The sequence below is a fragment of the Martes martes genome, assembly GCF_963455335.1.
Source record: "Martes martes genome assembly, chromosome: 8".
Classification (NCBI taxonomy): Eukaryota; Metazoa; Chordata; class Mammalia; order Carnivora; family Mustelidae; genus Martes; species Martes martes.
The window spans coordinates 60,588,841-60,606,166 of record NC_137895.1 but is presented as its reverse complement, the minus strand read 5'-3'; the positions used below and the strand labels follow the sequence as shown (position 1 = coordinate 60,606,166).

Sequence of the window (17,326 nt, the reverse complement as noted above, 5' to 3'; positions counted from 1 at the left end):
AATAATAAATAAATGAAACTATTTTATTATTGCTATGCACTATCAAGTAGTAGTTTATCATCATCATATCTTTCCGCTTCATCATTTGCTAAACTAATAACAAGATTGAATGGATTTATTGTGACCAGATTTCCTAACCTTTTTCTTGGGCAATAATCACACATGTAATTCTATGTCAGATTTCTGAGATTTTAAAAAAGTCACATGATACTTACTTTTTAAACAGTAGAAAAAAATGGTGCTATTTGATGAGGTGGGATCATATAAGCAATGGGCATTGCAAATTCAGCAAAAGACAGCACAAAAATCGGTCTTTTCTTTCCTGTATGTGTGCTTGTCCATGTAAGCATGGATACTTACCCCTGCATATCCTGGTGCACATGAGAGCCATTAATAGTCTATATAAACACTTGCCTATAAATGTTATTATATAAGCATATTCCTCTTGGTATGATGGTAGGATTAACTTCAATCTCACTTGGAAGATATATCACAGTTACAAACTTCAAATGTGTAAGAAATTTCTTTTAATTTAATTAAATCCTTTTGGTATAATAGAATCAAGTTTCCATTAGCCCCAAATCATTGAAATGCATATGTGCACACACATACACACAGACACACAGTACTTACTCAAAATTCTTTCATTCTTCTTTTTTTCTTTCACTCTCCTTAATTAATTATTGAACTCAGGTTTTAAAGAATTACTGTCCAATAAATGAGTGTATTTACCTCTGTTTTTCTCTGAAGAATTAGATTTAGTTCATTTACAGCATCTGTAATTTGTTTGGTCTCCACACACCCCAGAACACTGCATATATTTTTCACTTCTTCAATAATATCATCTACATTTTGCTATGGATGAAAAATAAGAAGATGCAATTTAATTGGAATACATCTTAAGTCTTTTCCAGGTGAAGAAAACACAACTACTCAGTCATAACACGGAGAAGAAAAATTTATGAATTGTCCATATGAAAAAAGTCAGTCGTTTTATTTGTGTGTGAACTCAGTTTGAGTCAACACTGTCACATGCCTGACAGAGATCTCTTCATTATTAAATTAAATTGAAAGCCATATACTCTTCATAACTATAAAGTTAATCCCCACCACATTTTTCATGTGTATAATCTGAACGGGAGTTTAGTTCTGAGTACCACATTTGAGACTGGGCTTGACAAATTAGAGTTTCCCAAAGAAGAGCAACCCAACTATTGGTATACTAATATACTCATTCCAAACAGTGTAGTAGACTTTGTTTTCAGCTTTACAGTAAGGTTATCTGTGTTAAAATCCTGGTTCTGCTCCATTTGTACCTGTGACTATTATCAATTATTTAACTTTTGTGCATGTAAATTTTCTCTTCTGTAAAATTGAAACAATAATAATTAATTACAGGGTTGCTATAATGGTTAAATAAGATAAAACATGAAAAAGTGCCTGACAGAGAATAAAGGTTACATTTTGGCTAATTAATTCATTTTCGATTTTTATTCAGTCACACGGATTTTTCAGTTTATATGAGAAATCAGATACTGTACATCTCCACATAACCAATAAAATAAAAACCAAAAAGATAATAAAAACTATGAGAAGGGCATGTATTAGGTGCTATGTTTAGTTTTCATTCATACATTCAAAGTAGATGTGTGATATGAATTTGTGGAAATCTTTAAAATACTACTAATTAAAATGCAAATGCAGAGTTGACTTGGGTCAGTCAGTAGCTAATTTACACTCTCTTAACTCTAGTCTTGAAGTGCTTCATATTTGATCTATTTATCTTATTTAATATTCCTCAAATTCTGAAAGATAAATATTATATTCATTAAATTCCTGAATTGCTGAGATTGCTAGAATATGTTAAATGAAATGTTCCAATAGTAGAATTAACTTGATGATTAATTGGATGTGTGGACCAACAGAAAGTTTGGATTTAAATGACTAAAGTTTTATGCTTGGGAAACTAAGAAGATAGGGTCCCATTAATTATGGCAACAAATATTGGGAAGATTTTTGATGAGATTATGATGCATGTGGTTTTTGATACGAAGAGCTTGACCTTCCACAGCGACAACCAAGCACACACATCCTTCAGCTATTGGGAAATGCAATGCGATTCTAGCTCTGCCAGCTGTTGAACTGAGAAAACACACACACACACACACACACACACACACACACACACAGAACACATGCTCATATAAGCGCTAGTTGAACTATAAGAAAAATGTGTAAGTATGTGACTTAGCCCAAAACAAAGATAGGATAAATTTCTGGGTGACAGAAATTTAATGAGGGAACTTAAAGCCAAAGCAGTGTCTTCAGCATTGATGCTAAATGGCCTGAGGGAAATATCAGATTAGATTTAGGCCCTCAGACTTAGAGAATGATATTTACTGCTCATGATGGGACAAATGCAAGATTTTAGACCTAAACCAGTAAGAGGAAGATGGGAAGGGCCAGATCTGGAGCTGAAATCTCAGAATAAGCCCCTGACACTAGATAGACTGTCACCTGTAAAAGGTGGGAGAAGGAAAACAGTCCCTAATGACCAAGAGAGCTTTTGAGGAAGACTCTCTCTTTCCAGGAGCTTTGAGTGAGGAAAATGAATACCTGAAAAATTGTACGTTTAACTGTGAGGTATGGATTTATGTCAAAAAATTGTCCCAGGATATAGTGACTATTTTGGACCCAGACAGAAGCAAATGCAAAACTGCTGTATGGAAACGTTTTCTAAACTCCAAAACCATTGAGTTTCCCTTAATACATACACATAGGGATGTGTGTGTGCATGTGTGCACATGTGCGCACACACGCACACACACAACCTCGTAGAAGGAGAATAATCAGCCTAAAATTTACAAATCCTATGATGGCTGATGCATCATATGAGAGATTCTATAACTATGAAACATGCATTAGTACCTGATTTCAAGTGATATTTTGAGCATAGTTTTCATAGAGGTGACACATGGCTAAGAATTTGGATACGACTGTTTAAATAGAGACTGTGGAGGAAAGAAAAATTGAATGCTGGGTATGTAACATTTCAGAACACCTAATATTTAGGTTGATGCAGAAGGGAGTTTGGGTCACAGATGGAGCACACAATGCTGAGTCCTGAGCCAGAAGACTATAGTTTAATGGACATAAAGTAAAGGTAGTTGATGGTACTAGGAATCTTTAGCTTGGAAGAAAAAGAAGAAAAAGGAAACATGATGACTATGTCCACGTATTTGAAGTCTGTTTAAGTGAAAAGGTGATTACAATTACTGTAAGCAGCTCTGGAATGACAAATTGGAACAAATGGTTGCAAACTTATAAACACTTATTTTGACTTATTATGAGGAAAATCTTTGTAAAAAGTATTTGTTCAAAATTTGAGAGACTATCCTGTCAGTAGAGAGTTCCTCCACATTAAGGGTATGCAGACAGTCGGGAATGTCGAGAGATTTTGCATTATATAGGATTTGAACTGGACTACCTCTAATCTTTGTGACCCTTTGGGTTAGTGGAAACTGACAATAATGCACTTTTCTTATTTTATATGCTGTATTCAAAGTCTGTCTTAGGAAATACTTGATGTGTCATAAACTCTGAGGGGCAACATTTTAATACTTTAGATATTAAGCATATCCTAAAAGTATTTTGAACATTAGAAAAGATTGGTGACAACTTTTCTCCTCTACATTTTTCTGGAAGACAAAACAAAACAAAACAACATATCCTTCCCTCCCCACTGTTATTTAGCTGTGATGAAGACCAAAGGAACAGCCATGTAAGAGCTTGCCATTTTCCAAGTTTTATATAAACCTTAATGAATTTCTATTTATATTCACACACTGAAAATTGCCAAATTCAGTTAATGAGTTTGGAGACAAATTGAGAAGTTAGAATTATTTTTGTTCCAGATGAACTAGTTATTGCTATTATAAATTGTTTGTTCCTCAAAGATTAAAAATAGTCTTTGGAGGGGTGCCTGGCTGGCTCAATCAGTAAAGCATGTGACTCTTGATCTCAGGGTTGTGGACTTGAGACCCATGTTGGGTGTAGAGATTACTTAAAAATAAAATCTTTTAAAAATATTCTTTGGAGTTCCATTTCAGCTTAAAATATAGATATTTGGTCACACCTTTGCAATGAAAAAAGGCAGATAATATACAGAATCATATTTTTTCCTGACTTCCTTAGAGATTTGAGGTCACAAGTGACCAAATATACTAGATTCCAAAGAATGATAGGCCCCTCCGAAGAGAGATGGAGCATATAAATTCTTTGACTTTTAGCAGAGCACAGGAGAAAGAGGTGACCACTATACAAGAGGGTAAGAATAAATTAACTAAAATTATAATAAGTTCTTAAAGGGCCAGGTATGAACCAGCCTGTCAAGTTGGAATATCTGAAAGTCTAAAACATAATGAGAGGGGCGCCTGGGTGGCTCAGTGGGTTAAAGCCTCTGCCTTCGACTCAGGTCATGATCCCGGGTTCCTGGGATGGAGCCCCGCATCAGGCTCTCTGCTCAGCAGGGAGCCGGCTTCCTCCTCTCTCTCTGCTTGCCTCTCTGCCTACTTGTGATCTCTCTCTCTCTGTCAAATAAATAAATAAAATCTTAAAAAAAAAAAACAACAATGAGAGTTTGCAATCATTATTTAAGCTGTTTTCCATGGATGCTTACCAGTTGTTCATGGAAAATATTGTTCAGGAAAATGAAGGTCCAGTTAGTGGTCTAGTATGTACCAGATGATCAGCTGTTTCTGGGAGACAGGCACAAAGGCCTGTCCACTTCTGTGGAGCCTTCTCTAACAAGAAGCAAAAGCATTATGCTGCTGGTTGATGATACTGGGAAAATTATAATACTCAGAGGGGCAGAACACTGTCTGTCACCCTGATCCCAGGCAAACAAATCTTACTTTGTGGGGAAGGGGAGAGAAAGCAAAGAAGTCTCCCTGTGGGTGAGAGGTAGATATAGCAGAAGATCCTTTGCCAGTGAGGGAAAGGTCAAAGCAAAAACCTTTGGCCCATGGGGAAGGGGAAGGATACTCTGTTTCGAGTCAAGGATCCTGCATGGATACCAATCAGAAGCCAGGTACCAGTGTCAGAAAATCGTCTTCTGTATAAGAGTAACTACAGATATAAGGCACAGTTTGGCTGCCGTGTGGAGGGGCAGGGATTCTCAGAAAGTTCCAATCTTGAGACTATAGAACACAGTCTGCCTATGGCTGTGACTGATCATTACAACACAGACCTCCCTTTACCTTACTACAGAGGATGAGTCTATTTTGAATAATAAAATAATAAAGAAAGAGCAGAGTAGTGCTGGAGGAGAGACAAGAGTATTGAGAGGGACTATCTCTGTGGCATAGGTGAGCAGGGGCTGCTGAAAGATCAAAGTGAAGCAAGAATACTGAGGAAAGAATTCTGGCAGCACAAGCCCCACTGTAAGTACAGGTAATAGTGGCTAACCACTATTTTAAGGAATATGAAGTGTGAAATGCCCTACAGTAATGATAGCAACAACGAAACACAGAGCACAATCTTAACTAGATTATATCAATAGTGTGTAGTAATAGCATAAACAAAGAAGAACATTGCCCATTTCCAGGTGTGAATTCAATTTACCTCATTCTCTACTATTCTCCATGTGATATTTAGTATTCAATCAAAAATTACAATTTGTGTAAAAGAGCAAGTTACAATAACCCATTGTTAGTAGATGAAACAATGACAAATCTGTATATTTGTTGGAATAATGAGACAAGGACTTTAAAATAACTATAATTAACATGTTACAGAATCTAGTAGAAAATATGGACAACATGCATGATCAGAAGGGGGAACTTCAACACAGAGATGGAAACTATACAGAAAAGCAAATTTAAATGATAGAAATATAAAAATAAATGTGATATTAGAGCTGAATTCCTTCAGTGGGCACATCAGCAAATTGAACATAGCTAGGAAAATTATCAATGAAATTGTAGATAGGTCAAGAGAAATTATCCTAACTGAAACATGAAGGGAAAAAACAGTGGGGAGAAAAACTAACATATGACATCTAAGACCTATCAAAGTCACATATGCAGTTGTAGTTCTAGAGAGAAGAATGGGGTAGAAATATTTGAAGAGATAATGGCCAGCATATCAAAATTTGTTGGATGCCATTAAACTTTAGAGGGAAGTTGATGGCTTTAAAATTTGAGTAGTTTTACATCAATTAAATTGAATTGATAATTAATACCCTTGCCACAAGGAAAAATCCAAAAAGATGATTTCATTGGTAAATTTTATCAAACATTTAAGGACAAGATCAAATCAAATCTCAAATTCTTTCAGAATATACTGAAAGGAAATATCTCTCAACTTGTAAGTCCTGCACTACTCCAACATCAAAAACAAACTACAACATTACAGCAAAATAAAAATACAGACTGATGTGTCTCGTTGATAAAAATGCAAATACCCTTAACAAAATATTAGCTAATTGAAGCCAGAAATACCTGGAAAGGGTTTTAAATTTTCACAAAGTGTTCTTTATCCCAATAGTGCAAAAATATTTTTAATATTTGGAAGGAAAAAATAAGAAAAACCTTATGCCAGTCTGTATTGATACAGAAAAGGTATTTGACAAAATTTATTACCCATCTGCAATATGAACTCCTAGCAAATGAGGAATGGAAGGAAACTTTTTCAGCCTAGTAAAGGGTGACTAACTTCATGCCAAAAATACATAAACTCCACATAACTTCATACTCAATGGTAAAGGACTGTAACATTCTTCTGAAGATTAACAACAAAGCAAGAGTCCTATTTTTATCACTTCTAATAAAATTCTCTTGGAGATCAAAGCAAAGAAAATCCATATACAGAGAAAGTAAATCTTGGGTTGCATGGTGTCTAGGATGGAAGGTATTTCCTGCAAAAAAGCAGTTGGGCACTTTTTGGTACAACGCAAATATTTTATATCTTGATGTCTGTGGTCGTTACATAGGCATTTGCATTTGCAAAACTAGTCAAACAATATGGTTAACATGAGTGTGTTTTACTTTATGTAGATTAAACTTCTAGATAGTTGATTTAATAAATACAAGTCATAATGAAAGTGGAAAGACAAGCCACCAGCTAAAAGGAAATATTTGCAATACACATAATCAAATGATGAGTAAATATGTAAGTAGTTCCCATCAATCTATTTGAAAAAGTTAAGGTAATGTAGAAAATGGATGAAAAGTTTGACTGTGTATATCTATCTATCTATCTATCTATCTATCTACATCTATACCTATATCTATATCTATGTATCATAAAAGATGACAGTTTATCAAACTCAATACCCAAAAAAACAAATAATCCAGTCAAGAAATGGGCAGAAGACATAGATACTTCTCCAAAGAAGACATATAAATGACTAACAGACACGTGAAAAAATGCTCATTACTAATCATCAGGGAAATAGAAATCAAAACCACAATGAGATACCACCTTACACCCGTTAGAATGGCAAAAATTAACAAGACAGGAAACAACAAAGGTTGGTGAAGGTGTGGAGAAAGGGGATCACTCCTAAACTGTTGATGGGAATGCAGGCTGGTACAGCCACTCTGGAAAACAGTGTGGAGTTTCCTTAAGATGTTAAAAATAGAGCTACCCCACGACCCAGCAATTGCACTACTAGATATTTACCCCAAAGATACAGATGTAGTGAAAAGAAGGGGCACATGCAACCCAGTGTTCATAGCAGCAATGTCCACAATAGCCAAACTGTGGAAGGAGCCGAGACATCCTTCAACAGATGAATAGATAAAGAAGATGTGGTTTGTATATACAATGGAATATTACTCAGCCTTCAGAAAGAATGAACACCTACCATTTGCATTGACATAGGTGGAACTGGAGGAGATTATGCTAAGTGAAATAAGTCAAGCAGAGAAAGACAGTTATACGGTTTCACTCATATGTGGAACATAAGGAATACTGCAGAGGGCCATAGGGATGGGAGGGAAAAACTGAACGGGAAGAAATCAGAGAGGGAGACAAACCATGAGAGACTCTGGACACTGGGAAACAAACAGGGTTACAGAAGGGTGGGGAGTGGGGTAACTGGGTGATAGGTATTAAGGAAGGCACCTGTTGTGATGAACACTTGGTGTTATACACAAATAATCATTGAACACTGTATCAAAAACTAATGATGTACTATATATTGGCTAATTGAACATAATTTAAAAAATAAATATTTCAGAAATAAAAAGATAACAGTTTGATATTTTAAATAAAGAATAATGAATTTATTCATTATTAGGGAAGTGAAAATTAAAACTGAAATATGATCAAAATATATACCTTACTTAGGCAAAAATTTTAAAGGTTGGAATGTATCATACCTTGGTGAGAAAATGGGGCAATGGGAACTCTCATATGTTATGAAATATATGTGTCCCTATTAGAAAAGGGTCTGGTACCCAAAGTATATGCCCTAGACAAATTCTTGATATTAGTTCATGAATGTATCAACAGTAGAATATATAAATAAATAGAGGTCCTTTGATCTAATTGAGTACCATACAACAGTGGAAACAAATCAAAACCACATGGAACAAGGTGGATAAATCTGAAAAACAATGACTGAAAGATACATGGCCTAAAAACTACACATAGTTTGATTCCATTTAGGTAGACATTGAAAAGGAAACCTAAACTTTATATTGCTAATGAATGGATAGATATCCTTTGATGGTGAAATGGGAAAAGGTGAAGTGGTGAAAAGAAAAGCTACAAAACACTTTTTTCTGAAGATTACCTCTTATGTAGATGAAAAGAGATCTAACATGGCACATGGTCAGATCCTATGATACTGGCAATATTTTGCTGCTGAAGTTACTGTTTAATAAGAATGCCTGTTCTAATATTATTCTTTAATTTGTATATATGTTATTATATATTCTTCATGTATTATTTAATTCACTGCAAAAATTCCAAATAAAATGTCAGATCATATCATTCCTTTGATGGAACCCTTCAGTGCTTTCCATCTCACTTGGAATACAAATTATGTTGGCTAGTGATTATCTTCCTTATTGAAGATCTAGTTTCACTTTTTTTTTTTCTTCTTTAAGTCTGAGAGCATTCTATACATAATAGGTTTGACTTTTAGTAGTTTCAGTATGCCCTTTATTTCTGCTAAGGCAGGTTCCAATTCTGCAGTTGTGTTTTATTATCCCTGTGACCTGACTTTATCTCCTTCATCTCCTTGACTTCTTTTGTAACCTTTAACTGTGTCCTTGTTACCTATTCATTTTATTCTATTTTTTTCTTATGATTTTTTGGTCCTTTCCTACCTCTTATATTCTATTGTGAATGCAAATCGGTTTTGTGACATTTTTCTTCTGGATCCTGTACAGTCCTCTACATTAGTAATAGTGTTAAAAATAGTAACTTTCATAGCAATAAAATAACACTTATACTTATCTTTACTTGAACACTTTTTAACTTCCAACCACTATATTATATTAAACACATTACATCCGCTTTTTATTAATTTTTAAAAATACCATTATATTATATTTTATTATAATCACTCTAGTGATGAATAATACGAATGCTAGGAAAGTTGAATAAAAACTTACATAGTGAGGGCTGTCATCCAGATACCTGACTGGAACATCTGCTCCTAAATTCTGTCTTTACTGCCACTCTGTTTAAACTATGTTTGAATTAAATGTCTAAATATCCAGTAATAGATCTGCTTGTTACTAAAAGAGTTTCAGTTCTAATAAAGCTAAATATATAAGATCCCTATGTGCCCCTTTTATTTCTACTTGTATATGGAAATTTTAGCCCCTGTCTAGAGTCTGAATACAATTGGATTTTGGTCTCAGGGAGAGGAAACTGTGAGGTAATTATTATTATTCCTTACTCATTGAGTTACTTATACCTGAATAATAGAGATGCCATTCTGGTTATCTAGTTGGTACACTCTCTGAGTCATGAGCTAGATGGTAAAGTGTTTGGAGGTTTGTAGCTCTTTTGTAGACCAAGAAGACATTTCATGAAGCCAAACCGTGTTTTGAAACATGAGTAGATTTTTCTCAGTCGACTTCCATCTAGTTTACAGTTAGTTCACCAGTTACTAGATTCTAGTATAAGTTTGTCATCAGTGGGAGGGATTGTTAACTTTCTCTAAAGGTCTATTTGACCTTGTAATAATAATTTTAGAGACAGTCCATTACAGGCTACTAGGAAGAAGCACTTTGAATCAGAAGTTGATTCTTGCACATAGATTGAAATCTTGTTTTACACTGCTTTGCTGTGTATGTATACCATTCTGTGTACATTATTCATGTGAATATGCTGTCTTTCCAACTAGATCATCAGCAACATCAGAGTAGGGTCCGATTTCCATTTCTCTTGATTCCAGTGAGTAAATAGTTCACTAATTTGCATTAAGTAAGCACTGACTAATATCTTAGGGGGAAAATTCTTTCTCTTTCTTCCATTTTCAATTTCTCTGAAATATTAGAGATGAATGCAGAATATAGAATGAATATAGAAAATATTCTCTATCTTTCTGGATATTAGTGGAATAGGTGAGAGGAAGAAGATGTTCAAAGGAAAAGTTCTATGTAAACTACTTACAAAACTATCTATTTAGCAAACATAATAGTCAGAATGCTCAATCTGAAATAAGTCAAGTCTAAAATATGTTAAATGACCATGGCTGAGGAAATAAAATATTTGAAAATTTAAATTATCCATATTACTCAATAATATTCATGTCATATTTATTCAGCCTGCATGTTTGCTATTTTTTTAAAAATTACATTAATAATTCAAGTGTGGAAAATTAAAAAAATATTTTTCAAATTGGTACTGTTTTCAACATTGATGAAATGCTACCTAATGCAATTTTAAAATAAATAGGAAGCACAAAATTGTGAATCAATCATATCACAGTCTGTCCTCACTTCTCAAATATTTACCAGTGATACCTCATAGGAAGAATCATATTTAAAAAGCTCATTGTTTTGGAAGGAGTTCATCTGGGAAAATCACAGACACTGTGGCCTATTTATAAGATAATTCAGATGTGGGTGATGATAACTATTTACTTGTGTTAATGTAAAGACAGTAATTATTTGATGTTTTGCCAATTTTTAAGTCATACTGGAAAAATTTTAAATAATCAATGGATTCTTTTAAAAGGGAAATATTAGAGGCTTCATATATGAGTAAGGTGATCAGACCTCTTGGAAATTAAGAACTTTACAGATTCCCAACAATGTGTGTGTGTGTGTGTGTGTGTGTGTGTGTAAAATGGCATTTGTGATACATGAGCAGTACCAAGACATTTAGGTAATTACAATTCATTCATAAGTAGCTTACTATAACCTCAAAAATATATTTATATATAACCGAGTGACACTAATGATCTAGGAATAAAGTCTTCATTTGAATTGAGTACCTGGTAAATTTCAAATTCTATACAAAGGTGAAAAATCAAACTGAAAAAAGTACTAATTATAACACTTTTATGAGACTTAAACCAATCTGTGAGTTTTTTTTTTCACATTTCACATTTTAAACTTCCATATTTAAGCTGGGCTCAAGAAAGAAAAATCCTGTTAGAATGAGAGGATTACACTTTGGAAGTGTATATGAGTTGCGCGTCATCACTTGTGTATTTGGATATTTATGTGGAATTCACATGAGTTTGGTATCTTCATCAAGAAATATTATTTATTTTTTTCTGAATCTTTTACTGTTAATTAATATTAAGAATAGTTACCTAGGTTCTTTATCTTTTCATATATATCAGGAGTCAATTATTTAATGGATAAAGAAATCCTCACTTGTTTTAAAAACACTATCTTGGGGCACAAGGTAGTATGGCCGATTGACTGTCTGACTCTTGGTTTCAGCTCAGGTCATGATCTCAGGGTTTTGGGATCCAGCCTTGTGTTGGGCTCTGTGCTGAGCTTGGATGTCAGCTTGGGATTCTCTCTCCCTTCTCTTTTAGCCCCTCCCCTGTTCTCTCTCTCTCAAATAAATAAATAATTCTTTAAAAAAAAAAACAGTCTTACACAATTTTCTATAATCATAGGTTGTTTTATCTGTGGAAGATTAAGTTATAAGAAATGATCTGCCTAATGGTGACCACAACTTGGATGCCCAGTTGGTGACCAAATCTCAGTAGTCTTAGACTAAATCCATCATTTTTCCCTGTCAAGCTAGCTTCTCCTCTCTTTGCTATTTTAGTAAACTGATGTCTCCATGCAGTCGATTAGCAGCCAGGAATGTGGAGGTATTCTAGACATTCTCTTCTTTTGTTTTACACATAGTCTTTCACCAAATCATGTAAGTTGCATATTTTTACCTATTTTGAATTTGTCCCCTCTTACCTACCCCTGTTGTAGAGTTTTTGTCAATACCCTCATCATCTCTTTGGGCTAATGAAATGCTCCTCTAATCACCCATCTGTCATTCTACTGGCTTGCATAATGGTTCTATGTCATCAGCTGATAAATTAGAAAATCATTAAATTGTCCATAAAGTGTCCTTAAGATCCTATATAATGGCCCCTGCTTGCCCCTTTCATCTGGTCTCTTTACAGGACTTTAACCCTAATTGTAGCCATTCCAAATTTCATACAGTTTTCAAATCACAGCAGGCTGTTTCCTAACAGCTTCTATTCATGGTGTTCTATACTGAAAGTAATCCCCACCCCCCACCTTCCTTCACGTGCCACTTCTCTAGCTGGCATACTCATTTTTCAACATCCAGGTCAAATGGGTAAAATTGATAACTTTCTTCCACAGCCTATATACGCATAGGTCTCTCACAGTATCTGTGACACTTTATTAACACACATCTATTTACTTGTCTTTTTTGCCTTGATAGAATGAAAGCTGCTCAAGTATAGACCTTCTACTTTATTCATCTTTGTATCTTCAGAAAACTGCAAAGTTTTAGAAAAAGAGTATATGGTTAATAGATGCTTGTTGAATTGATAGGTGAAGTAACATAAGTTAATACCTGGGTTTTCAATAGGCATTTCAGATGGAAGTCATATTTTTTTATTACTGTTGAGAGGCACTGTCTAGAAAGAAAAAAAAAACAACAACTTTGTTTAAAAGTGGGTAGGAAAACTTATATAAACTTTAGCATATTTATCATAAATTCTGTTTTGTCCATGATTCTATAGCAGACATGGTTAAAAAAGAATTGCTGCTGACACGATTTGAAAAACCATTTCAGACGAATGTTTATAAACTTTCTGTAACTTGATAAGCTACAAACATATTTGAAAACTTTAGAACTCAAAAAAAAAAAAAAAAACTCATGACAAATTAACCAAACCTCTTGAAGACTGTTCATTGTATCAAACTACTCTTTATTCAAAACATAAATTACAAAAGGATTCATGAGCAGATAATGACAAATACTAACATCAAGAATTGTTAAATATGCAAAATCTTGAAGAGAATCCCTTTCAGAATTAATGACATATATTTATAATACATAACATTGTCTTTGGCTTCAAACCTCTGTGTTTTTCTTTCCTGAGCTTCTCTTATTGCTCCAGCTTTATCTTTGCTTCAGTGGAATAGATGTGAGATTAGTAGAGGTTCTTCTGACTTCACTTATCAAAATTATTTTCCTAAACATTATGACTTTCCCTTCCTATTTGTCCCCAAAACTCCTGAATTGAATTGAACAAATGATACAACACAAACACACACCAATATATTTTACAATAGCTGCCTTCTCAGCCTTTGTTAAATCATCACTTTAGTTGCATTACATCTTATAGTTCAAAGACAAAATTCATAGACTATGGAAAAGTGGAGGTATAGGAAAAAAAGAGTGAAAAATTTTGGTTATTGGAGGAAAGGTTTTTATATAAAATCTGACCTTAAAACTTAAAAGACCCCCAAGAATATATACTAGTTCAGCACCTTGCTATTAAATATTATATTTGTTTTATAGAAAAACTCCTAGAAACTAACGAAGGTGTGTGATTTGCCCAACTTCTTAATAGAAGTCAGGTCAGGGAAGGGGAAAACTGAAAACAAAGCTCCTGCCATCTAGTGTTTGATCTTTTAATGACACCATAAAGTGGGCTGTGGAAGGCAGGCAGAAGAGCCTGTATTCCAGAAAGCAGTCTTGGAGGTCACCAAGATGGCAAAGAAGGAGATCCCAGCCTCTGTCTTCCCACAGTAAGACAACTATCCATGAACAGAAACAGCTCTGGGAGAGCTTAGGAGTCCTTCCAAGAAACTTACACAACACTGTAGAACAACAACAACAACGAAAGCTGAGAATAACAACTCAAAAAGGGAAGGGAGGGCAGTTTCATTTTACCTGCCTCACCCCATCCTGCAGGCCAGCATTTTTCACTGCCAAGAGGGAAACAAACCCCCTTGCTGAGAAAGGGAGAGTGGTGAACCAGCAGCTTTCCCAGCCTTTTGGGCCACTACAAGAAGGACCGGCATTGGTTTTACTCCACCCAGAGACCAGCAAAGCTGAGATGCATAAAGACAGCTCGGAACAAGGAAGAAGGGCTGGGGCTACCACTATCAGTCACACAGTGGGAGTTACAATGGTTCCCAGTGACCTGCTCTGCAGAGGGCCCAGTAACTTTTACCACTGAAGAAACCAACAACCAACATAGTGCCTGCAGAACCCCCTGCAGATTTCCCCATTTCCCTCATATGCACAGGTATTCACATTCACAAACAGCAGCTGCTTGAGTTCCTCTCCACTCCTTCCTCACCCCACTGCCACTCCAGGGCTTACCTGTAGCTGGTTCCCCAGCTGTGCACCTCCAAGCCTTTGGCCTGACTAATGTCTTCACTGCTGTGCACATGTCTTAGGGAGACCCTGCAGTCACAGGAATGCACACCAACAGTCAGGGCCCCCCATAGCTGCTTGTGGGCCTGGTTCTGTCCCTGTTTCCTGTCATTAACTCACACAGTGGGCTTGCTTGCAACCAGCCCCTCCAGCTGTATACCTGCATCTAACCAGCCTGACTCCCATAACAACCTCCACTGCTGTGCACAGGACAAAGTTCTGCAGCCAGAGGAGTGCATGCCAACAGCCCCATCTCCACAGTGCCAGTGCACCTTCAGTTAGTCATAGTTCTTGCTGCCAGCCCTCTCCTCCCCCACTATCTGTATGTCTGCCACCAGCCACTGCCACTACACAGGCACCTGCAGCTGGGCCCTGCAACTGTGTGTGTGTGTGTGTGTGTGTGCATGACACCAGCTCTAGTAGCAACCACTGCCTGCCCTGGTCCCTAGCTACTGGACCTGGAGGCACCACTGAAGATGCCAACAGCACGTGCAGCCACTGCAGATCCCCCACAGCACTTCTAGGGCCACACAGTTAATGTTGGGGGTTCCAGTGGGCTGACCCAAGGGGACATTACACTCACCAGATCTGGGTCTTCCACATGGCTCTGTACTTGGTGCCCTGTACTACTAGACCCAGGGCCATAGTGTGCTCCAGTGTGCCTCACCTGCAGGTGAAGGTCCTGTACTGAGATCAGCCCATAAAGTTTGGAAGATGTGACAGCTTCTTTCCATGCACAGACACCTCTGCAAGGCTCTAGGGATCACAAAGAATCAGGGAAATAGGACTCTACCAAAGGAACAGAGTAAACTTTTAGCAACTGACCTCAAAGAAGTGGAGATACATGAATGGCCTGACAACAAAATTTAAAATAATTGTTCTGAAGAAACTCAGAAGTATAAAGGAACACAGAAAGACAATTTATTGAAATCAGCAACACAATATAAGAACAAAATGAGAAATTCAACAAAGATATAGAAAATATATAAAAGAACCAGAAGTTTTGGAGCTAAAGAATACAGTAGTTGAACTGAAGAATTCAAAAAAGAAGCAGAAGAAGGGCAGAGGGTGCTGGCAGAAGAAGGGACCAAGAAAAAGAAAAAAATCAGTAAGCTCAAAGACAGATTATTTGAAATTACCTAAGCAGAGGAACAAAAGGGGAAAAAAAAGGAATTAAAAAGGCCTATGGGATTCATGGAACATGAAATGATGTACATGTCATTGTAGTCCCAGAAGGAGAAGAGAATGAGAAAGGAACAGAGAGCTTATATAAAGATAATGGCTTTTGAACTTCCCAAACCTGGGGAGAGATTTGGGCATCCAAGTTCAATTGGAGTGGATTAAGACACAACTATATATATCTTGCCTGCAAGAGACTCCCTTCAGCTTCAAGGACACACACATTCACAGTGAAGGGATAGAGAAAGGTACTTCATGCATATAGAGACCAAAAAAAGAGCAGGCACCTGTCTTACACAAAACAGACTTTAATTTAAAAGCTGTTACAGGGGCTGCCTGGGTGGCTCAGTACGTTAAGTGTCTGTGTTTGGCTCAGATCATGAACCCAGGATCCCGGGATCAAGCCTTTAGTCTGGCTGCCTGCTCAGTGGGAGTCAGCTTGTCCCTCTTCCTCTGCCCCTCCCCAGACTACTCTCTCTCTCTCCCCCCCCACCACTCCCCGTTTCTCTCGCTAATAAATAAATCTTTTAAAAAGCTGTTATAGGAAACAAAGAAGGAGCAAAGGAGACTACTATGAACAATTACATGACAAAAAATTGGACAACCTAGAATACTGGATAAATTCCTAGAAAATACTACCCACCAAGACTGAATCAGAAGGAAGTAGAAAATCTGAATAAACCAATAAGAAGATTAAATTGGCAATCAAAAACCTTCCAACAAAGAAAAATTCAGGGGCAGATGGCTTCATTGATAAATCCTACCAAATTTTTAAAGACAAATTAATGCCAATTCTTCTCAAACTCTTTCAAAAACTTGAAGAGGCGGGGACACTCCCAAACTCATTATATGAAGCCAGAATTACCCTGATACCAGAGCCAGAGAAGGGCACTACAAAAAAATAAAACTACAGGCCAATATCCCTGATGATTATAGATGCAAAAATTTCCAACAAAATACTTGCAAACCAAATTCAACAGCACATTAAAAGGATCATATACACCATGACCAAGAAAATTTATCCTTGGGATGTAAGAATGATTTAACTACACAAATCAATAAATGTGATAAGGCACATGAATAAAATGAAACAAATCATTGATTATCTCAGTAGAAGCAGAAAAGCATCTGAAAAAAGTTACATTCTCTCAGAAAAACTTTCAACAAATTAGGTATAGAAAAACGTATCTCAACATAATAAAGTTCATGTATGACAACCCACAGCTATCATCATACTTAATGGTGAGATGTTAGAAGTACTTCCTCTAAAATCAGGAACAAAGTAAGGGTTCCCACA

General features: G+C 36.1%; 1 protein-coding gene across 1 annotated transcript in view; it reads right to left on the bottom strand.

Annotated features, from left to right (window-relative positions):
• Positions 1-17,326, bottom strand: part of PIK3C2G (phosphatidylinositol-4-phosphate 3-kinase catalytic subunit type 2 gamma) — a 343,791-nt gene that overhangs the window by 256,998 nt on the left and 69,467 nt on the right. Inside the window, exons 8-9 of the mRNA XM_080811598.1 lie at positions 13,033-13,096; positions 733-855 (exon numbers count right to left, since the gene is read on the bottom strand). Coding sequence (XP_080667724.1) covers positions 733-855; positions 13,033-13,096 — 187 coding nt within the window. The remainder of the gene's footprint in view (positions 1-732; positions 856-13,032; positions 13,097-17,326) is intronic.